This window comes from Apaloderma vittatum, unplaced genomic scaffold (assembly GCF_000703405.1).
Source record: "Apaloderma vittatum isolate BGI_N311 unplaced genomic scaffold, ASM70340v1 scaffold15299, whole genome shotgun sequence".
Taxonomy (NCBI): domain Eukaryota; kingdom Metazoa; phylum Chordata; class Aves; order Trogoniformes; family Trogonidae; genus Apaloderma; species Apaloderma vittatum.
The window spans coordinates 4496-28614 of record NW_009734750.1 but is presented as its reverse complement, the minus strand read 5'-3'; the positions used below and the strand labels follow the sequence as shown (position 1 = coordinate 28614).

The window sequence follows — 24119 nt, the reverse complement described above, 5'->3', positions numbered from 1 at the left end:
GGGAGGAGCGCTTGGGCTCGGCAGCGTGCGCGGGAGACAGACGTGAACCCGGCTTTTCCTTGATCGGGCTGGGGCCGAGGTGGTCTTTGCGAGTTAAAAAAAGCAAATGTCGTTTTGTTTGTGTTTAGTCGGAGGTGTTTCCTCTTTAATCTCGATGTTTTTGCGGCTTGCAAGAAAGGATAAAAAATTTTTCCAGTTGGTTTGTTCTCTTGGTATTTGTTAAATGAAAAGTGTCTCATAAGCGAAACTAGAATATTTTTAAGGCAAGAGTTTCAGTGTTTCTGTGATACGTAGGAGTTTCAAGGTGGCACCTGAGCAGTGTCTGAGTAACAAAACTAATACTTATTTTGGTGTGGATTTTTCTGTCTGCAGCTACCATGGAGCGTAGTGAAAGCAGTGCTAAGGATGCGAAGAGCAACTCTGATGAAGGTGATAGCAGAGACATAGTTCAACAGAAAAGTCAAGAGGAAGTTCTCTTTCATGAGGAAACCATTGATCTTGGTGGAGATGAATTTGAGTCTGAAGGGAATGAAACTGTATCAGAGGATTCAAATAATTTTGTAGATAAACTTAATGAGCAAATGATGGAGAGTGTCATTATTTCCGATTCTCCAAACAACAGTGAAGACGACACAGGCGAACTTGGTTGTCTCCAGGAGATTGTTGAACAAATGGAAGCTAAAGATAGTCAAAAAAAACAAGAGGCAGAAGTGGATAAAGAGGAATTTTTAAGTAATGAGAGTGAAACTGAACACGAGGAAACACCCAAAGACATTTCTGAGATTGGAACAGATGATCAGGTATCTTTAAAGGAAGAATCAATTCAGGAAGCAGTGAAGGAGGAATCAAAATTGGGAAACAACATTCCTGTTGAAACAAAACCAAATAATACTGATGAAAGCAAATCTGACAGCCAGATATTGTCACCCAATAATAGCAAACCATCTTCTGAGGCTGAGCCTATTCCTGTGTGTACCATCTTCAGCCAAGCAAACAATGTTAATCCCCAGCCACAGTTATTCCTGCCTGACGGTTTTGAGCCTCAAATGGTAAAATCTCCCAGTTTTAGTAGTATAATTGAGACTCCAGTGAAGTCTAATCCACAGGTGGTTCAGCCAAGTCCTAGTCTAAGCAAGTTCTTTGGCGATACCGTTAACACTAATACTTTAGCTTCTGATTTTTTTGATTCATTTACCACATCCAATTTTATTTCTGTTAGTAATCCCAATGCAAACTCTTCAGTTCCAGAACAAATGTCCTCTCTTTCTAATGGTGGAGACAGTTCTTGTGCTTCCTCTAACCTCGCTTTGTCTGTGCAAAATGAGAGACCTGAAGCAGGTGGTCCTCCATCATCCCTAGAAATCGCTCAGTCTCCCAAGCCGTTCTCACAAATCCAAGCTGTTTTTGCTGGGAGCAGTGACCCATTTGCCACAGCCTTAAATATGAGTGAACTAGACAGAAGAAATGATGCTTGGCTTCCTAGTGAGGAAACCAGAAATGTGCTAATTTCAGTTGCCACACAACAGTACAGCACCGTGTTCATAGGTAAAGAGAATCTCACCATGCCTGGATTAAAATTTGATAATATCCAGGTAAGATTATGTTATTGTGTCTTAGTGTGTGATTGTATTTTAGAAATACTGTCTAAGAGCTATCCAGTAATATGTGTATCATAGTGTTCATGTTATTGCTGATGGTCACCTTGTGTGTATTACTTCAGTCCTTACTAGAAAATTTAATGTTGCTGCCTGCTCGTACATGAAGAGGCTAGAACCAGATGTGATTTATTCATAGTGAAATTTGATGGATGTGTTGAAAATCAGTGTTGACAGTTTCCGTAGAATCTAAAGCTGGTTGTCTTATAAAGTAGTTTGTTTCTGGTCCTCTTAGTTAATAAGATAGTGCTCGCGTTTGGAATATGTACTTGGCAATACTAAATCGGTATGCTGTACCACAGAGCCTGAAAGCAGACAGCTTTTTTTGCTTGTGGAATTTGATATTGCAATAAAGTGGGAAGTAACATAGTTCACAGTGCTCTCAGTAATGTTAACACAGACTGAAATCGCGTCATCTGTAAACTGTAAGAAAGACTGACTGCTGGAGAAAGCTACTGGGAAGGGAGAACCCCGAAATTAAAGGCAAAGCTCTAGATAAGATCACAAAAGAAGAAACTCTATTGGAATTCCCAACTGGTGATAAGGCATAAAGCATTATTTTCAGAAATTTCAGTTGCATCTATTCAGTATTTTTCATGAAGCAATTTTATACTGGCTGCTAAGCCAAGGCTACATATCGTAATGGATGATTTATCTTTTTTTTTTAAATAGGCTAATCCTTTCATATCTGTGTCTCTGGATAATAGAATTGTCTGGAGAGATGGTGTTGAAGGTTTAGATACTTTAATCCTTAATTGTAGTCAATATTCAGTAGGAGTAGAAAGTGATCTGCAGTAACTTCCCAATGTGCAGGAACTACCAGAAAAGTTTCCGAGTGAATCAGGTCCAGATTTGTACCTGAATTATCTGACAAATCTTAAGTTTCTATGACAAGCAGTGAATGATAACCACGTTTAGACATATGCCATGCTACTTCTGCTTCTAGAGTTAGCTTTAGCTTAAAACATTCTTTTGTCATCAAAGAGTTCAATAATTAGCAGAAAGAAAATGGTATAATACAAAGCTGCTCCTTCAAAAAAAAATAGTCATAGAATCTTTTGGGTTGGAAGGGACACTTAAAGGCCATCTCATCCAACCACCCTGCAGTGAGCAGGGACATCTTCAGCTAGATCAGATTGCTCAGAGCCCTGTCCAACCGGACCTCGAATGCTTCCAGGAACAGGATTTCTACCACCTCTCTGGGCAGCCTGTTCCAGTCTTTCACCACCTTCATTGTAAAAATTTTCTTCCTTAAATCTAGGCTAAATCTACCCTCTTTTAGTTTTAAACCATTACCTCTTCTCCTACCACAACAGGCCCTGCTAGAAAGATTGTCCCCCTATTCCTTACAGGCCCCCTTGGAGTATCGAAAAGCTGCAATAAGGTCTCCCTGGAGCTTTCTCTTCTCCAGGCTGAATAGCCCCAGTTCTCTCAGCCTGTCGTTGCAGGAGAGCTGCTCCAGACCTCTGATCATTTTTGGGGTCCTCCTCTGGGTCCACTCCAACAGGTCCATACCTTCCCTCTGCTGATGACTCCAGCGCTGGACACAGTACTGCAGGTGGAGTCCCCCATGAGCAGAGCAGAGAGGCTACATCTCGTACACCTTAATGAGTACATCAGGAGTGTGTAATGTTTCTTTCCTGGCAGCTAATGGGGTGCACAGAAGGAATGATCCTTTCCACAGGCCCCAAGGATGAGGGCTTCCTTATTGCAGGCCTTGTTTTTCACAATACTTCCCTCTCTCCTTCCTCAAAGATTAAAGGCTTCTGTGTGCTGATGATTCCCTGAATCTGGGCACATGCATATATGCAGATTTACTGTTTTGCACGCAGTGGAAAAGAAGATGTTATGGCAATGTTTGTGTGAGGTATTTCTACAGTAACACCTCATGTGAAATGATCAGTGGAATTAAAGCACCTTCCTGCTGCTTTCTACATTGATTCTAATTTATAAGCAATCACAGAGGCATGTCAGTGGGGTCAAGGTTATAAGTGCTTTTTGTTATTGCAACTTTCCTCACTTATGGTTACTTCCACTGGCCTGAATGCATGCTGTGACTATCCTGACATTCCCTAGTTTGGTATTATTGTTTAATATGCTTTTAGTACTGCAAATTGTGTATTTAACTGAAACTATAGTTGTAGAGTGCTTGAAATATCACCTGAAATGTTGTGGGAGGCATGTTTTAAGTGTTAAATCAGCTTCCAACAATGGTCATTAAAGCTTTGGTATGAATAGTTCGCTAACTCTAAATGGTAATGCGAGATTTTAAACCAGGCTGTGGGGCAGTTGACAAGGAAGTTAGTTGACAAGTGCATTTGCAGTGAACTTAAAAGCCTGCTTCAGGCTGAAATTTTGTATGCCATGTATTGAAGAGCTGGGTACTTTTTCTTTCCTGCTCACGCAGAAAGTGTTTGTTCTTATTACAAGTGTGTTGTCTTAAATGTTAAACACACCAAGAAAAGTAATAAATATTCTTGATTTCAGCTGTGTGCTGCTTTTTGCTGATGATTCAAGAAACAGTGTATTTTTCTAAACTATCTTGAATTGCGTATGGTACAGATTATCTGTACCTGTGCTCTCTGGGTGTGGAACCAAGTTGGAATTCAGCTTTTTATGCTTTTTCCATTATGCTTTTCTTCATCAGTTACTATCTGCTGTCATTACACCCTTTGTTTCATTACATTAATTTGTAATGTTTCCTTCTCCAAAGTACTATTGGGGGGATAAAAAAATTCATTTGTATTTATGTCATTTTGCACACACTGTCTTTTCTTAATCCTTCAGACTCTTCTGTCCGAAAGATGGAAATCTTGTTTATTCATAGGATAAGTGACAGCATTAGAGGTAAAAATTTTCCATGTAGTGAAACAGTAGTTGCAGTCTCATTTCTTGAGAAACTAGACAGAAAACACAAACATATTTCCCATCACTGTCCATGGGGAAAATGCAAACATATAATATCAGTTATCTTTATTGTAGCTAAGCTTTACTGTATTTTATGCAACTCACCCTTGTAGGCAAAATGCTTTGTTGCTTGCTTCCTGCTTGCTGTGCTGGCGCTTCCTACCTTAGTTCTTCAAGTGAATATTTTCATGTTCCTTTAGAGAGATTTTTGCAAATATTCCTGTGTGTGCTTACATTTTTGCATAGTTGCTTTCTGCTTTACCATCTTAAATATTGCATGCTGATCTGAAAAGATACAGAGGAATTCTTGCAGAGAAGAGGGATGGTGAGGAGTGCAGAAGTTCTCTCTTGTGAGTAGTAGCTAAAAGGAAGAGGACCTTTTGGCTTACAAAAGCAGTAAAGATTTAAAATTCCTGAAAGAATTAAGGTAAAGAGAGGATTGTGATTTACTGTTTTTTATGGCAAAGGGACTGTTGAGTAGTAAGCATAACAAAAGGAATTGCTATTCTGCAGCCTGTGTATTTGTTTTTAAATTGTAAAATTCATTGCCCTTGGATGTACTTTTGTTCAGAAAAAATGACTGAAAAGTGAACAAGACAAGTGTTGTGGGAGGTGTGGCTATCAGTGGGTGTTTAAAAATGGTAGGCAAATAGGTCCTCTGGCACAGGTGGACCATGAAGTTCTGTCTGCTTTGAGTTGTGGGAGACCAGTATAACTTTAAGCAGTTTCTTAAGGTGTTTCCACGAACATCTGCTGTTCACTGACAGGGTGGTGAAACAGACAGATCTTTACTCTGGCTGACTGGAGGTTATAAATTGTTTTCTGTTTGAAAACAAAAATATAAGTATATTGTTAACATATTGCTGATGACTTTCCTTGTTTTCGGATGCTTGCATTTCTAGGTTACAAACACCTAAAACCATGGGCAAAAATCTTACAAAAGTAATTTCTGTTACCTGCCTTTGGCACGTGGAGACTTCTGACACCATTGGGGATTCTCTTGTATACAGTAACATGTACAGTCCCAGCAAGACGAGGATCCCCCCACACCCTGTCCTACGCTCTGTGCTGGCAAACGTCGTAGCAGCACGATTTTCAACATCTGCCAGACCATGATCCACGGCTCTTCAGTAGCTGCTTGCTGTTAAGCTTCAATTTCTTGACTACCTGTTGCAAATGTCTAGTACACAGAACCACAAGAATGTCAGCCAGCAGATGGGAAGGCACAGAAATTGATAGTTTGAACAGTTGTTGGAAGGGAAAATTGAGGAGCAGAGGGTGCCGTGTACAGTTACTCAGTTCATTGCTAGCAAAACCGGAGATAGAATCCAGGTTTGGACTCTCTTCCTCTTAGCTGCTCCATGCTGTAAAATGTAGAATTAATCTCGTCTAACTTTAGAACTCTGTTTCAGATGTCTGTCTCAACTAGTCTCAAGTCTTTGAATTGTTGAGCTCAAATAACCCAATTTCTCTGAATGATTCTTGCAGTTAGTTCTTTTGAAATTAAGGATGCTTTGTTAAAGGTTTGCTGTTTACTTTGGTTTATGATCTCTCAAAGTTTATCTTCTGCAGATACTCAAGGCTAGCTGATCGTGTGCACGTTTATCATCAGATGAGTAGATTATACCTTTTGGCATTAATATCCACTAAGAAAACCTGTAAAAGTTAATGTGTTTTGTGAGATCTTTGAGGAGTATTTTCTAAGATCTTTAAAGGGTAATAGAGAAGCAAATAAGTCTGAATATTTATATTCTAACTGCAATGTAAACATTGAAAGAAAAATATAGCAAATAATGTGGAGTAAATCTAGATATTTTTGTTAAAATGCTATAAAGATATTGACACTTATATTCATTTCACAAAAAAATAGTACTAGAAAAATAAGCATGTTTCAAGGGGAAAGAGCTGTTGCTCAGGTTGAGTTTGACATTCTATTTTGCTAAAATAATGTTTAAAAGTGTCTTGTTATGTTTCTTCTTTTTCTTTTCCATGAACACCAAGGGAGATGCAGTAAAAGACTTAATGCTTCGCTTCTTGGGGGAGCAGGCTGCAGTGAAGAGACAAGTTTTAAACACCAACTCTGTAGAACAGTCATTTGTAGGCTTGAAACAGCTAATTGTAAGTAACAATCTTAGTAATGCAATATTATTAAATACTCTGCTTCCCTCAAGGTAATTGGGAGCTACAAGTACAGTAGTTTTGAGTGGGAATAACACCAGAGTTTAAAAATTTGTTCTAAACTACGTAGTAATCTTTTTTTTAATATATGCAAAAGTTAGAAAAAAGGTAATACTAAGCTGCTGTGAATTTCATCAGCTGTTAGCTTTTATGTAATGTAAAAGGTTGCAAAACAAATTTTAATCACTTTTTTTTTATCTGCATTCATATTCATGTATTTACCTTAGTGTTTTACAGAAGGTAAGATATGCCAGTTGTAAATAGTAAGCTGATGTGATAATTTCAGCTGCTTTACTTTTTTATTTCAGTGCAGGAAAAGTGAAGTAAATTACTTTCAAATAAAAGCTTAATTTTCTATAAGTTAAAATACTTTCCTTAGTGTAAATATTTTGGTCCTGGAAATAGTTGTATCTAGCAGCCTTGTGAACCTGGCCTTGTTCTTTCAACCATTGTTTTCCTATATGAAACTCATTACTATTGCATGACTGAGTCTTACTTAGTCTGTTGAAATGTCAAAATATTTTAGGCTTCTTTTTTTTTTTTTTTTTTAAATGGTTGAAAAATTACTGAGGAAAAGCAGTGCCGAATTACATCACTTAGGATAATCTGTATTTAGTATTTAATATGTTTTCATTTAATTGTGTTACATTACATATAAAGCTCCAAAAGAGTTTTCAGTTTCTTCAGGGCTTTATTAATTGACTGTAGGAACATGCATTTACCTCTAGAACAAATAAATGTAAGCCGGAACTTGGCTTCACAGCGTTGCTTTGTTTTACAGCAGCAAATAAGAATTGTAAGGTGCAAGCTGCCATTATCTTACTTCCTGTTATTCCATATTTTAGATTAATTGTTTACCCCCATTTGCAAAAAAAGCACAGTATTTCTTACTAGACACCTTTTGGATATTTTCAGTGAAGGTGTTTGCAGCATAGGGAAATTACATCTGTGATAGTTATACTTTAAAAAAGACAACTGTGTCTTGCCACAGTAACTGAGATGTTTGCCCTTAAGCATGCAATCATTTCTTCAAGCTGCTAGACTAGGAAAGAGTTACTAACTACATTTTCTTAACTGATATGAAAGTGCTTTACCAATGTAATTTACAGGGGAAGAGAATGTCATAGTTAGTGGAGGAGGACATTTTAATCACTTTAATGGTGTTACATGTAGAGTTAATGACTCCCTTTGAGTCTATTTTTAAAAAAAATATCATATACTGTTACTTTTATGTGTGATTATTGTTGTGTTCTTACATTTATTTTCAAATTTAACAAACTTGGATACAGTGGCATGGCATACATACTCACTTTAAAAAGTTATGCTTAAAAACATGGGGAGGATATTCCTTTATTTCTAAATCAGTGTGCAATTTCCAGTGTTTTTGTAGCTGATCTGAGAGGAGACAGGAGAGACAAGTAGCACAAACAGTAACTGGGGGCTTGTGGGAGATACTGTATTTCTACACTAAAAAGTAACAGTTGATTGGATAAAATTTTGGTGGTTTACCTCTGAGTCAAAATTGTTTCCTGAGAGACTGAGTGGTGTTATAAGTTGCCTTCATGTATCAGGCCAGCTCCCTTTTTGCTGAACACATTTTGTGCGGGCATCCAGTCTTTGTGACGCTCTTTGATAGAATCCTCGTGGGTATTGGCGGTATTTGTTGCATCATCTGAGCCTTCACTTCTTTCATTCAGGAAAACAATGTACACGATTGTATACAAAGGAGAAATATGAACACTTCTGCAATCATATGACTAAGATCTTTGTTCAACCGTAATTTAAAAAAACCATGAAGCAAAACTGACCTGCACAAGGAGTCTTCCAAGGAAGTTATGTGTGTGACACAGTGGTATTCAGCAATCTTTTTTCAGTCCAAATCACTGAGTATCTTCATAATGGATGAAAACAATCTTTCAGATAGTGAAAACTTTGATAATTAAAGTTCTCACAGCACTTTATTAGTAAAGGAAGAAATAGAAAAAAAACCCTCTACTTTCAAACAGACTACAATTTTCGCTTGTATTGGGTCAGTTTTACTCAAATAGAATTTTTATTCATTTCCAAGTCTACAAAATAGAGCATCTTCAGTGCTATTCTTGCATTTGGACTAATAACATTCTAGTTTTAGTCACTGGATTTTCTACCCTATATTCCATTCCTTCATTCCTCTTTGTGGAAAATAGGTATATTGAAGGCATTGGGTGTCTCAGTTACTTTTAACTGTGTTCAGTTGGACTAGCAGCATCACCAGATCTTCAGATGTGGATTTATCAGAATTTATAACTTAAATTGTTGACTCTGTTTCAGATTAATTTTAGGCTGTTTCCTTTTATTGCTTTTAATAAAAGGATATCGTGATAGCCTTATTCCGGTTCTTAGTTTGAAAATAGTGGAATGTAAGTCACTAAAAGGAGGAGGTGATAGTTGATTCACCTTACACTGTAATTTTTTAGCACTTAAAGTTGCAGATACAGTATTTGATTAGGTTGGAAGTGTGAACAAAAAAACCAGTAAGGTAAACATACTGTATTTGTTTCCCAAAAGGATGTCAGATGTCTGTGCAAGGCAAGCCCTAATTAAAGAAAGGAAATAAAAAAAAATGTGGGGAGAGGCGGTGTAACATACAAGTCTGTCACCTCCAGCTGCATAAAACCTTCAGTTTCTACCTGTGTGTGGTAATAGCCTGACAAAATCCCAGCACTACTGTTGACTTTTTTTGGGTTAAACCTAGAAGCATTGTATTCAAATCTCCAACAGCTTAAGAAGGTCAATGAAGAGATAAAACATTATTGGACTGGTTCAGTCTCTTAAAAAGAGAAATTCTTTTTATCTGAATCGTGTTCCAGTTTCACCATCTGTATGTAAACTTCCACCAGGACCTTTTCTGATTTTGCAAAGAGCAGAGAAGTTCTTCAAGGAATAATGCAATCACGTCGTCTGTTGGGTGACTAATCTGCTTGCACTAGCATTGGTGTGTGTACGGCAGTCAGCACTATAATGCTTCGTTTTGTTTTTATAATTTTTATAATTTTTGGTTATGTAATATGCAACAAAAAAAAATCCTTCAGAAGTCCAGCATCTGTGTGTAAACAGCATAGAAATCATACAAGCTCATAGCTTTCATTAAAAGAGCAACGGCTCTATACTTCTTGTGAAAAAATGTGAGTTAATGTATGTGTGGAAAGTTCTCTTCTGCCAGACTGGTGCTGTGGTAGTAACTATTTGGCAATAATATTTGGTTGACAGTATTTTCTCTAGGAAAAAATAATGTTTTACAAGATTGTTGCTGGACAACCATGTCCTGTTTATCAAAGTATAATTATTTTATCCTTTGAGAATATTTTTCGGTATTTTTGATGCTACATCTGAATCTATAGAATCAGTATTTACTTTGAGCCTCTACTTGTCACGTACAAAAAAAAAATATCGTCCGTTACTTTCAGGAAAAACGGACCCAGGTTATTAGGACTGTGTGATGGTAGAACTTAGGAAACACAGGAGTGACTGACCTACAAGGTTTAGAGGGGTGTTTGAAACAACTGGATAAAGATGTCTGGTGGACTGGGAGCTCTGGCATCCTGAAGTCTGATGCAATTTGCCAGAGCCAATAACGTGTGCTGCTAATTTCAAATTAAGTTATACTGCCAGCAGCCTTCTATTAAGCTTCCACAGACATTATGCTCCATAACCAGCAGGCAGCTCTAATTTTGAAATCATGATGAATATTATGTTTCGTTTTCCAGCAATGACTGTTTTTATAGGGATTGTCAGACATACTTCTCCTGGCTGTCTTGTCCTATAAAGAAAAAAAAGTATTTTTTGTCCATGCCTGAAATAGAATTTTAAAAATTGTAGCACCTCAGTTTGTCATAAATGTTCCGGTATGATTTTTGGATCCTGTCACTTGGCAAGAAAAGTCGAGCAGTTTAAGAGTCTGTGTCTACTTCTGTTACACCATCAGTACCTGAACTTTGCAAGCACCAAGCTATATATATTCTGTTCTTCTACATCAGACAACATGACAGTTTTCTATTACATTTATCTTTTTCTTGTGTATTTAAGAAACTATTTGAAAAAAGATTACTTTCAGAAAGATGTATTTGTTTTTTTAATGATCTCCTGAATATATGCCTCTTGAAAAACTCTTCTGTATGATAGAAAAGTATGATTGCTTGAAACTTGTGAAATATTAGTCTGTACTTCAAGTTTTTGGTAGTGCTAACTATTTACATGGCTGCATTAGCATATACAAGGCAGAAACATTAATAGGGTAACAGTGTGACATGTCAGTTTGACTTGTCTAACTAGGAATGATTTTGGTTTATGAATAAAAAAATACTTTTAAGAATATTTTGAAGTTAGCCATGCAGTGGAAATTCAAATGTTTACATTTCATAAGTGAAACAATTGCTATTGGTCTGAATTTATCATTTTATGCATTCCATTGTTTCATTGCCTTTGATTTTAATTGATAAGATTCCGTGTCCTGGGTAACGTAAGGGAAGTCTGTTTTCATTAAATGGGCTGGACTACGGATTACAATCTGAAGTACTGAAGTCAGTGGGGTAGGAATATGTGTTAAATACTTTACAACAGTAGAATGGGTAACTTGGAAGTAATTATTGAACTATAACTGGTGATTTTTTTTCTCCTTTTGAGGAGAAAACAAAATTGTGAATATTACAATGTATTCAGTTGTATTAGTAAACATGAGATAGCTTTAAGGTTAGAATCTCTCATGGTGTTATATATTCTTTTGCTTTAGTGATCTGATAATATTAATGCTTGATTTCACTTTTTGCCTAATTATGTGCAGCTTTGACAAATGACGTTCTGCTTCTCATTGGCCAGCTCTCCTGACCTTGTCATTGTTACTGATGGGTACATGTCAGTGCTTCAGGCAAAATAAGCAGTTGTGCATTTTAGGGATTTTTATGGTTTTGCTACTTACTCTTTTCTTCTTCCTAGAGCAGTAAAAACTGGAGGGCAGCAGTCGACTTGTGTGGGCGGCTTCTAACTGCACATGGTCAAGGCTACAAAAAAAGTGGCTTACCGACTAACCATACAACAGATTCTTTACAAGTATGTTTAAAAATACACCTCTGTTACTTTTTTTTTCCAACAATATTCACAATGGCTTTTTTTTACATGATCAAACTTCTTTTCCTAACGGTTACCTAAAAACTGAGCTTATTTTAAAGCATTGTAGCAAATCACTTTTTCTTTTTTGCTTATTTAAAGTAGATCTTCAATTAAAACCAAATTACTTCTTTAAATAAAATTCTGTCTTGCTTGTATATTTTTTAATGTTATCACACTAGAAAAAATATGGTTTTCATGGACACTATCTAGATTGAAATCTTACTACACAGTTCACAAATGTTCAGATATCTTTTGTGGTGCTAAGAAAATAAGAACCCGAATTAATAAAGGTGTTTTACTGAACAAAATATGACCAGGTGACAATGCATGGTTCTGACTCTAGTAACTATAAAGCTCATGGAATTTCACCAAAATCCTAAGAGATGTTAAGAATTGCGTAAAATTGGAAAAGTAGTTAAAAATCAGATTGATAATTCTTGCAGGCTAACAATTTAAAGAGAGATGTTCTAATTTTGAAACAGACCAGTTTTTAAACTTCATCTTCAGAGTCACAAGACCTTTACAAACAATTAAAACATCAGTCCTCTGTGTTTCGTATTTATGATCTTATGAAAAGTATTCAGTGAAAGAGCGTGTAAATATGAGCCCTGACTCTGTTCGGTAAGTAACATAGAAACTCTTCAGTCAACTTTATCAGAAAAGCTTAGAAAGTTGAAACTAAATTTGAATGTAGCTTGTGATTGAAGCTAATAACAGACATTGTCTTTTCCTTTTTTTTACTATGTTTTAATTTTTAGCTGTGGTTTGTGAGACTGGCGCTGCTAGTGAAACTCAACCTATTCCAAAATGCAGAAATGGAATTCGAACCATTTGGAAATTTAGACCAGCCTGATCTTTATTACGAATATTACCCTCATGTATACCCCGGACGAAAAGGTAAGATACTTGATTTATAAAATTTATTTTTTTATTTTTTTTTTAACTAGTCATCATAAGGTGATGGATTGAGATGGGCTGTGTGGTGCAGTCAACACGCTGGAGGGAAGGGATGCCATCCAGAGGGAACTTGACAGGCTTGAGAGGTGGGCCAGGGCGAACTGCCTGAAGTTCCAAAAGGCCAAGTGTAAGGTCCTGCACCTGGGCCAGGGCAATCCCAACCACAAACACAGACTGAGCGATAAGTAAACTGAGAGCAGCCCTGCTTGGAGGTGCTGGTGGATGAAAAAGTGAATACAAGCCATCAGTGTGCACTCGCAGCCCAGAAGGCCAGTCGCATCCTGGGCTGCATCAAGAGAAGCACGGCCAGCAGGTCAAGGTGGAGTGATTCTGCCCCTCTGCTCTGTTCTTGTGAGACCCCCGCTTGCTGTGCTGTGTTCAGCTCTGGGACCCCCAACATAGGAAGGACATGGATCTGTTGAAGCATGTCCATAAGAGGGTCACAAAGACGATCAAGGGCTGGAGCACCTCCCATGTGGAGGATGGGCTGAGAGAGTTGAGTTTGTTCAGCCTGCAGAAGAGAAGCCTCCAGAAAGACCTTAGAGAGGCCTTCCAGTACTTAAAGGGAGCCTACGGGAAAGAAGGGCAGAGACTCTTTATCAGGGAGTATAGGGATAAAATGAGGGATAATGGTTTCAAACTGAAAGAGGTTAGATTAGATTAGATACTCTTTTCTATGATCATGAGCAGTGAGACACTGGAACAGGTTGTCCAGGCTAGTGGTGGATGCCTCCTCCCGGAAAGTGTTCAAGGCCAGATTGGATGGGGCTTTGAGCAACCTCATCTAGTGGAGGGGAGGTTGGAACTAGATCGTCTTTAAAGTTCCTTCCAGCCCAAACTGTTCTATGATTCTATGCAAACTTTTCCATCACAATATATGTGGGTAATTTTGCCTTGAATATATTCAATCCACTGAGAAGCAGCTGGGTTGGGATTTTTGAAGATTTAGAGAAATTGTGATCATCAGGTTGGACGGCTCTTTTGGACCTGGTTACATTTTGGCAGCTCCATGATGCACTGCTGCATAGGAAAAGTAATTTTCTCTGCGCTTATATGTATGTTTCCACATCTTTTTCAGTATTAAAATTATTTTGCCTAAGAAAAGAATCCTTGCAAAGTCATGCAAGGATCATGAAATGCTATGAGACATTTCAGTCCTAGTGCCACAGAGCATACAGGTGCCAACAGTTCTGGATGGCCTGGCCAGCTGTTACAGGCACCCATCCTGTGACTGGACTTTGGATCCAAACAGTCTTTGCAGTAACCACTTAACCTCAGCAACTATTTAATGCAAGTTATGAGGGTGTCTGTGGTAAAAAGGTGAGCATAAGGAAAATACTGCATTTCATGATTATATATGTCAGTTGAACATACCAACCAGGACCATAATCTGATTATCTCTAAAGAAAATAAGCTCAAGGTTGGATGGACCTGGCCTGCTGCTTATAGACATCTCATATAAATACAATGTGATTAAGATGTAAGAACAGCAATCAAACCTGCCTTAGATAATTTTGAGGAGGGAAGAAAAAGAGAGAGATTCCCTTTGCAGGGATGTAGGAGAGAACAAGCAATTCTCTTCTGGCTAGCATTAAACTACACAGTCCTGGATTATGAATAAAGAAATGTAGTATACATGCATCATTAACCAGCTAATTTAAATAATAAAATAGATACAAATCATTCCTATATTTTGGTTGAAATCCACAATCCACTGCTGTTTTGTAATTTTGCATATCATTTTGTGGTGTAACAAGCATAAAAGGAAGAGTTTTGTTTCAACATTTTAATTTTGAGTCATGGTATATAAATGGAGTAAGCAGTTAAAAATCAATTTTAAGCAATGGGAATATAGATATAAATAATGTACACATTAATTGTAATACATAAATATTTTGCATAGTTTCTTTCTATTCAAAATACAATAAGAAATGTAATAAATTAGGAAGATTTCTGTGTGTTCTCTGCTTGAAGTAAGGAAAGTTTATATACCTGAACTCCTTACAGCCATGAGGATAATCACTCACCCATAAGTCTCTGAGAAATATACCACAAAGAATTTAAATTCCAAGTAAATGTATGAAAAGTGGAAGATGCGTTAGCATTAATTTAACTTAACTTGGCAACATGGTCCTCTTAATTTTCCTCAGAAGCTGTCCCAAGTTTTTCCCTTTCAGCAACACTACTGATCTCTGTTTTGTCCTGAGATTTTGGATGATTTTTGTAGCCACGGTGTGAGTGGATCCCATTGCTCTTATCTTCATCATGGCTTTAAGCTCTAATCTTTCTGAAATCTTCTTTTCCTGGTTTCTGTGATCTCTTTCTTTTGGTCATCTCCATTGCCTGTAGGTGTGCATCATCTGGTGGGGGTGGAATTTTCTGGAAACCTTGTGTCACTCAGCCAGTGAAATTAGTTAAGTCACCCTTTGATCATTCTTGCTTGATAAGGGGCAGAGAGCAAACCATTCTCATTTTGTACTAAAATCTTAAATTTATTCAGTTACAGATTTATTTCTTCTAAATTCTTCTGTGGAGCGAAAAGTCTGATTTTATATGTAATTTTTTTGTTTTGTCGTAGGTAGGTACTTAGGTCAGGAACTACATTCCAGATTGCTTTCTGCACATCTCCATTGTACTAGGTGGGGTATGTAAGATTTCAGGGATTATTTTATAAAGGGTTTCATCTTTGTATTTACTCAGTCTGACCCACTTCTACTAATATCATTTGTTTCTGTATTCCTCGTGACACTTCATAAACTCTCTCTCATACGATAGATCAGATGACCTGAGGTGTTCTTTCCATTGGTAATGCCTGTGTGTTTCTGAAAGAGTGAGAGCCAACAGTTAAAATGGAACATTAAAATGCTCTTTCATTCTTGAAGGAAATAATCTGGTCTTGTTTCTGGTTAATGGACCAGTAAGTTACAGAAAAGTTAACACTACCAAAATCAATGTTCTAGAGCTTCAATAATGGAGAATAATTCTTCTTGAATTATGAAGGAAAAAGAAAAAAAAAGTGTGCACAACTAAAAATAAGAATTTCAATCCCTCAACCAGGGGTTTATATGTATAGGAGTGAGTGTTTTCTTTCATTTCCCCTTTTTACTCTCCTTGTGATACAGCATCATCTGTATTACTCTAACATGAAATCAGTCTTCTGTTGTCTGGTGGAAAGCGCCTAAGTAAGGAACATATCGTTAAATATTTAGTTATATGTGGTCTAGAAACTGATTTTGTAAGGTACACCTTCCCATGAACTCTGTTACTAATTTCTAGGACAAGGGTTTTTTTAAAGTGTGGCTGTGTTCTGAGCATAGAGGTACACTAGTGTGTGCTGCAATAGGCTGCCACTTTCAGATGGATAGTGATAGTTTAAATATATGTTTAAATATGTATTTAAATATATATTTAAATATTTATTTATTTCTCTCAAATTAGTGTGAGTCCAGGCATCACAACTATAGTTTTAGCATATTTCACTAAGTCTGTATTACTTTCATGACTTTACTAATACCCACTGTAGTTACAAGTTTTTGCAGAAATATGTTAAAAAATTAATACAAAAAGTAGTTGACTGTGTTAGATTTCATTTTTTCTGTGCCCTTATTTGCACAAGCAGTGCCCTTAATTTGTTTTTCTTTATTAGATTTTGAAATTCGAATCCCCCTAAAGGAATCCCATCATGCATGGTCTACAACAGTTACTCAAACTCGTGTTTGTTGTAAACAAGTTTTCGGTGCTGGGTTAAATGTAATAAATTATTATTATTACATGTAGTAAGCTTGTAAAAGAGAAAAAAAAAAAGTAATAAGAAACCCATCATTGTGTCTGTTGATGCGGAGACATTGTGCATCCTGTGGATACATTTATCTAGAATTTTTCTCTAATACTCTCAGAAGGCATTTTACAGACACCTGGACTGTGAGAACCACAGAGGAGCACGTACGGCCCCGAGCTCTGCCTGCTCCTCCACACTTGGTCCTGCTTCTGAATGTCAGCCTGTGCCATAAGGAAGGGCAGGGGTGCGCTGGGAGATTGTTTCCCATACGCTTTCACAGGAAACCTGAACTCCCTTTTTGAGTTTTCCATCTTCTCTTCTCTCCTACTTGTCTATGCTAGTGGGAGGCAGCTTTGCTGAAGCCTCTTTTCTTTGTTCCTCAGCACGGTTTTGGATGATGCTGTAAAGGAAATGCCCTTTGTTTTTTCCATCACCATCAACTCTTAGTTAGTGAGAGATCTGCAGCAGAATGGGAAGTGGTGTAGGGAGAAAAGTAGTTGTGGTTGGAGACGAGACGAAAATGCAGGCTCAAGAAATTGTGTAGGGTGCTCCTTTCTAGTAATAAATTTTGTGGGAAAAGACTCTAGTCATTGTCACAGGCTGTACTGGGTTTTTCATATGTTGCCACAAATACCGCTAGGCCTAAACTCTGAACTTACACTCCCGTGTCAGACTGCTTCAGTCTTGGCAGTTGCTTGGAAGAGTTCTTCTTTCCAGCTCATATTGACAGTAAAAAACATTAAAGCCTCTAGAGGAACTGGTTTGCCAATTATTTGATTTACAATACTGCATACATCTCTATTGTCTCTTTAAATTCTCTGTCTTCTGTTGCTTCAGAGCTATTTTCTATCTCTGAAATCAGCTAACATGACTTGAACAAATACCACTTAAATGCTGTGATTCCGTATAATTTTAAGGGCGTAAAGTGCTGCTGAAGTATTTAATTGTGCTTACTTTCATATGGCTACATATTTTTTTATATAGTATTTCTTAAAAATGAGCAAGTAACTAATTTCTGAATTCTGCCTTATTACAGTTACCAGTAGGTAAGATTTACAGTGATTTCTTTGTGGTAGGGCAATTGTTACAGGGTTTTTCTGCATTCTGTTTTCCTTGCTTCAGTGCAAACAACTACAGATTACTGAAAAAGTATTTTTGAAACTTTTCAAAACCACATCTTAATTGAGAGTATCTGTGTCCTTTGATCACGTGTAATTAAACTATCTGGAAACATGCAATTTCAGATAAAATTTTCAAAACGTTTTCTTTCTGTGGTTACAAACATTTAGGCTCCTATCTCTTCTTCAGTCTCTCTGAAATGAAAGTAATAAACAAAAGCTTGGTAGCTCGTCTCTTGAATCTGAATCTTTAAATATACTTTTAATTCACAGTGAGATTAAGATTCGAAGTTACTGCAGCATCACTCTTAAAAATCTCCTTACAAGTTATACAAAGATGCTGTTGCACAAGTATGTAAAAGTATGTGTGTGCCTATAAATGTCAGGATATGCATCTCTGTGTGCAAACACAGGTACAAAGCAGAACATCCTTCTGGAACGGATTTTTCTGTAATTCTCTTTTACATGGTGAAGGAAAGGTTGGTGTGGTTTGTTTTTTCTTTAGTAAGATTCCACTTTCAGTTAATGATAATTTGCACTACTGCTGCTTTTTGGTATTTACGATTTTTTTAACAAGCTGTAGAAGGCAGAACAGGAAGCATTTCTGTTTACTGATTTTGCAGCAACAAAATAGGAAGACAAAGCAGCTAACCATTGGAATCCTCTTTTTTTCTGCTTGAAAAAGGCTGCAGGTGAGGGCTGCAGTTTGAATTTGATTGACATAAGGTGACTTTTATGGTATGACAGTTACAAAAATGTACAGCTGTTCATAAGGAAGTAGAAATTGAAATCTGTGGTCTTAGAAAATTCTACCTGATCTTAACTGTTTATCCATCTGTTCCCATGCTTTTGGAGTATCCTTTTTCCTTTCAGAGCCTTTTTCACTCTTAGTTTCGTCTTTTCTTTGTTGATAATATATATATGAATGAGATTAATTTGTGCCAAAGTAACAATCAAAAATTGTGTTATTTGAAAAAAATTCTCCACTGTATTTACAGTGATAGCTAAGAAAAGAATTCTTACAATTAAACCATTTTTCTATTAGGACTTTTTATAGATAAAACTACTGTGAGAACCCTAAAGAGGAGCAACAGAGGTTCACTGTAAAACATCAAGTTAGAATTAGACTTATTTAACTTAAAAATAAAACTTCAATACATAGCAGTAATTGTAGGGTATTGCCTTTTGTTCAAATGATCTAAGCTTATTTGATGTTATTTTGCTTCGTAAAGAGCGCATTACCTCTTTAGAAAACCAAAGCTTGAAGTAGAGAACAAAATCCATTCTCCTGTGCTCTGAAGTAAACATTTTCATTACAGGTTCTGCTGCTTGTTTTAAATATTTCCTTGACAGGTTGCCTTGTTAAATTCGTTACTGAGTGAAATATAGTAAAGGACATGTGTTTGATTCCAAATGGGTTTGCAAAAGGCAGCACATACCAGTATTCATAAAAAAACCTCTTATCCCTAGTGGGCTCTCACAGTAATGTTATATGATCCACCTGTATAGGAACCTGTTACACAGAAATATGTGTTACACTGAGTGCCTTAAATATGTAGCCTAACGTACGCAAGTAAGTGAAACCTTTCAGGTGACATAATGTTGTTCTTAATCTAACAAGCACATGTATTTCTGTTACAGTTTAGATTTAATGTAGTCATTCTTAATTTCTTGGTTTGTTTTTTTTTCCCAATATAACTGTATATATTGAGGCAAGTATAACGTTTTTTCCCTGCTGTTAATCAGCTTTTTAATCAAATTTTGTACTCTATACTCTACAACCTGCCTTTCAGAACTTTGTAACACTATTATTAAAGATCTGCTGGAGTCATCAACAAATGCCATTTACTTCTTCCCAATTGTTCTCTTGTTAACCTAAACAACGTAAAATGAAAATTACCATGTTTTCTAAAATCTCTGCCATGCCTTTTTTAGGTCTCACTTCATTTTCATCTGTCACCATCTTCATGTTAAGGAATACTTACCAGAAGGCTGAACTTCTGTGTCTTGCAAGAGAGAGTGGAAGCTGTGGTTTTGTAGATTTGTGTGCAGTTTCTTTCTCTGTCATGTATTTTTTAACAGCAGGTATGGGCTCCTCTGCACTTGTTCTTTCAGCAGAAAAATGGTGAATGAGGAGCCTTTGATGCAACATGGTGTGATGGCATCACAGAACAACAAATCCACATCCTTTTGTTTAGACTAAAATTCTTAGTGAGCTCGAAGTTAACTGTTCCAAGTCAGCACTTTCTTTGAATCCCTTATTTTTTGCTTAGTGAGCTGGTGGGACTTTGATGAAGATTCACAAAAGTGAATGGTTTGGTTTTGCCTTTTGCGTCTCCCGTTCACCCCATGAAGCTCTGCTGGGCTGCATTTCAAACCCATATGCTCACAGCGTTCTCTTGCAGCATGATGTGCACACTGGTCACCTTCCTGGGTCCTGTGAGGATAAAAGGTCATAACCATCCACCCTGGGAAAAGATTTTTAGTAGTTTGCAGTTGCTTCTCTCAGGCTCTTCCTTGACATTTTTGTTTCAGAGAAGTTCAAAGGTGATAGTTCCATTTTCTTAGATGGAGAAGATTATGGGTTCAGACTTTGGATGCTGGAGAAAATACAGTAGATGAGAACACCATGGGAGGTGTTGTCAGTTTTTAGACAACTGTTAACCAGGAGTTACAGAATCACTTTGGTGAATGTACCTCTTCACATGCATTTTCTATTACTGCCACGTCTTTCTTTTGGAGAAGTTTAAGTAAATTGTATTTGCATTTCACAGAAGTAGCACTCGTTGAAGGCTTTGATAAATCTAAAGTAACATTTATTGTCATTTTTGTAACCAGGAAATGAGTTTATTAATGTAGGAACTCAATTAGATATGTTACCCATACTTCTTATCATTTAGCTAAAACAAAGCTTACCTGGAGACAGGAACATATCTAGGAAAATGTACTTTACCAAAAATCTCCTAGTTTATTTTTATCTAAGAAATATGTTTGGATGAGTGGCTTGGATAAATGCTGCAGGTTTCTTATAAGCAGTTTGCTCATCTGATTTGAGTTGGAGTTACAAAATACTGTTTACGTGAAGTGGTAAGACAACCTTACCAGTGGCAAAAGCTTGTTTTGTTTGTCTTCTTTTTTTCCCCAGTTACCACATGTGTTTGAGAGCATGTGTACAGTTTTGTGCTTTCTTCCAAAAAACAAATAAAGTATTCTGCTCTTCAGAAGGATTACAAGAAAACTGATTAAGAGGGCAGAAGCAGTTGGCGTTTCTGAGATTTTAAATAAAGTTAGCAGCCTATTTAATAAGCAATAAGTAACAGAAATTCACTGAATGGATGTTCTGGATGTAAAATTTCTTGCATGATACTAAGTATGTCATGAGTTCCAAAAAGAAAGAGATGAATCAGATGGTAGGACATGAAATAGTTATATAAATTCTGGTTTGAAAAGTCTTTACACTGACTACCCTTACACCGCTGGCCAGCTTCCTTCTGGTGTTGTTTTGAGAAGTCTGTCATCACACTTGACGTGCCTACTGAGGATCACACTGGTATCCTTTATGGTCACATGCTCTGAAGGAAATACTAAGTGGTTGAGAAATAATACATTAATAAGTATATTTCAAAGTAATATAGTTCTGAATGCCTATCACAACTGATAGGCAACTCATTTCTGATAGCAGATAAATCTGATTCTTACGGAGTCTGAGTTGGCCTGGAGTCACGTTCATTATTCTGACATCCTCTGACACCACCTCTGATGATGTAGGTTAGTATTGGGTTATTCCTTTCCCTCACATGGATCCTAGTAGCCTGGGTTCATTCAGCCAAATGTAAGATCAATACTCTACAAATATGTAGTCCTGACAAGTGTTTTGCAAAACGTTATAAATTTGAAAAAATGAGTAACGTGAGATATTTTTATCTGCACTCCATAACTACCCATCTATGTACGTTGAGCTGTTCTGTTACCAATTCAGATTTTCTATATGAGTATTTATTGAGGTGACCTTTTGCTGCATTTTAAAAGAGTGTGTAATGATAGACTTCTTCAGAGTTGCAAATACTAGAACGCAATCATTAGTCAAAAATGTTTCTAGAACTTTAGATGCCTTTTCGTTTATATCTTAGATTTTCCAAAGCTTTACTGATGAACAAAACTTTTAATTTTTTTGCCTTTGTCTCAGAAATCCTGTAAAGTGCAGCAGTCAGTGCATGGATCATGTATTAGCAGTGAATTAAGACTACTTTCTTCAAACGAACAGCACCAAACTAGCGGGTGTTGGGCACTGCTTGCTTTGTCAGGTTTACTGTTGGATGGTGGAGTTAGAACTTGGTCACCAGAGGGAGGGGTGGTAGAGATGGAACAAGCTGCAAGGCACATTTGCTTCCGTAGGTTTGTAGTGCAGGTTCTCAAGCTCACAATGTTTCTAAAGCAGTTTTTCTGCAATGGTCTGGTGCAGAATTTAGTGTTAAGTTGCTTTCACCTTCTTTTTCGATGTTCACCCTCCATGCCCTGACTGCGTATCTTCGCTTGTGGCATGGGAGGTACTAGTCAGCATACATACATAAAATATTTACATCTTTTGTTACTGGTTGAGTAACATTTTACACTTAATAGAATTCTTAATCTCTGTTCCACACATGATGACGCGTAAAACTCATGTACATTACTTACAGGAACACAGCAGTCACGGAAGCCGTGGGGAGTAGTTAGCACTGGCAAAAGAGAATTTGTGTAGATTTAAGTGGCTTGCTCTGAAGGTCATAATTAGTGAGTTTTGTGATAAGATTTAGTCAACCTTTAAAAAAACGTCTAGAGGCAGTGACTCATTGTATATAGCATTTACCTCTTTGGCATATGAGCCTTCTAAGAACAGGTGCAAAAATCTTCCGAAAAAGCTCCTGAGTCCTATTTTTGAGAAAAGATGAGGCTACAGGTGAATTGAGAGGGAAATCGCCTTAGAATATGTCTGAATTAAGCATATGTATTATATTAAAATATCGGAACTGTAGCATGGGATTTTGCGAGGCCTATTTTCCCATTATGCGAGCTCTGATTTGTTTTCGATAGTGACATTTATTTCATGTTCAATGTTGTTGTCTGTGTGTCAGGATACACAGTTTTCTTAAAGCAGGATGTTGCACACATTAGGATTCCCTAAAGCCCCTGAAACCTCTCTTGAAGTCAGCCAGAATGCTCATAAACTTAGATACTTGGGTCTTTGGTAAATATTACCATAATAGCAATAAAGATAAAGTAAGCTAATGTGAAAAGGAAGAAATTTCTTTTTCTCCCCAAGTATCACTTAGAATTCTTTCCCTGTTCTTTGATATTTTCAATAAATCAGAAAATACACAAAATACACCATCTGTATGAAGATTCAGTCTCACAGTATGGAGTCCTTTACAGACTGACAGAATTGTGCAGGTTGAAAAAGGCCTTTAAGATCGAGTCCAACCATTGACCTAACACTAAGTCCAGCAACTCTTTGTGGAAGGGCTAGATTAATGAAGTAAAACTCATACTAAAAGTCATATTAGAGTGGTGGAATGGTCTCTGTTCAGCTTAATGGACTCAGACCTTTATAATTTGATATAGCTGTTATAATATCATTATTTTTGTTTTCATTATACTTTGGGGGTTTATTTTGACTCATGTTGGGTCTCTTTTTTTTTTTCCTGTTATATAGGGGCCCTTCATATCAGCTTTATTTGGAAAAGGATTACATAGAAGTGGTTTTGCCTGCTCTAGTTATATAGTTTTTTCACAAGCATACTTTTAAGGCCAATATTTTCATGTTGTTTCTTCTGCACTGATTGTAAAATATGCACAATTATTAAATGATAGGTATAACGTTGTAGCTGCAACTTGAGTAAACTTCCATTTTTTTAATCCTTCGTTTTAATTAGTTTATAAAAATGTTTGGTAAAATGCTACTTCCACGAACACTTTAGTTTTGAAGATTTGAGTTAGGTTCATCTTTTCCTTGCGTTCTTGATTATGGTTACATACGTGTTTACGTTTTTAAAACATTTTACAATACATCATGTTATAGCTGAGGAAAAGTTTCCTGTTCTCATATCCTGCGCATCTTTCATTAGAAGAACAAAAAGATGGGAAGGTAAAATGGCCTTTGTGTCATACACTAACAAGAAATACTTTGTGTAATGCAGGCACATCACAAACCAATCATTATAGCAAACACGTTTATTAAAATTAATTCTGTTTCTAGGTTCCATGGTTCCTTTCTCCATGCGGATTTTACATGCTGAACTTCCTCAGTACCTAGGTAATCCTCAGGAATCGCTTGACAGACTGCATAGTATGAAGATAATCTGCACCAAGGTACCAGCCTCTCTATGCATTAACATTTCTTAA

General features: G+C 36.9%; 1 protein-coding gene across 1 annotated transcript; it reads left to right on the top strand.

Annotated features, from left to right (window-relative positions):
- The first annotated feature begins 377 nt into the window (after positions 1-377).
- On the top strand, positions 378-24119 carry TRAPPC12 (trafficking protein particle complex 12). Its single transcript, XM_009876391.1, has 5 exons — positions 378-1592; positions 6564-6680; positions 11712-11825; positions 12644-12782; positions 23974-24119. The coding sequence occupies exons 1-5, from the start codon at positions 378-380 to the stop codon at positions 24117-24119; spliced, it is 1731 nt and encodes a 576-aa protein (XP_009874693.1).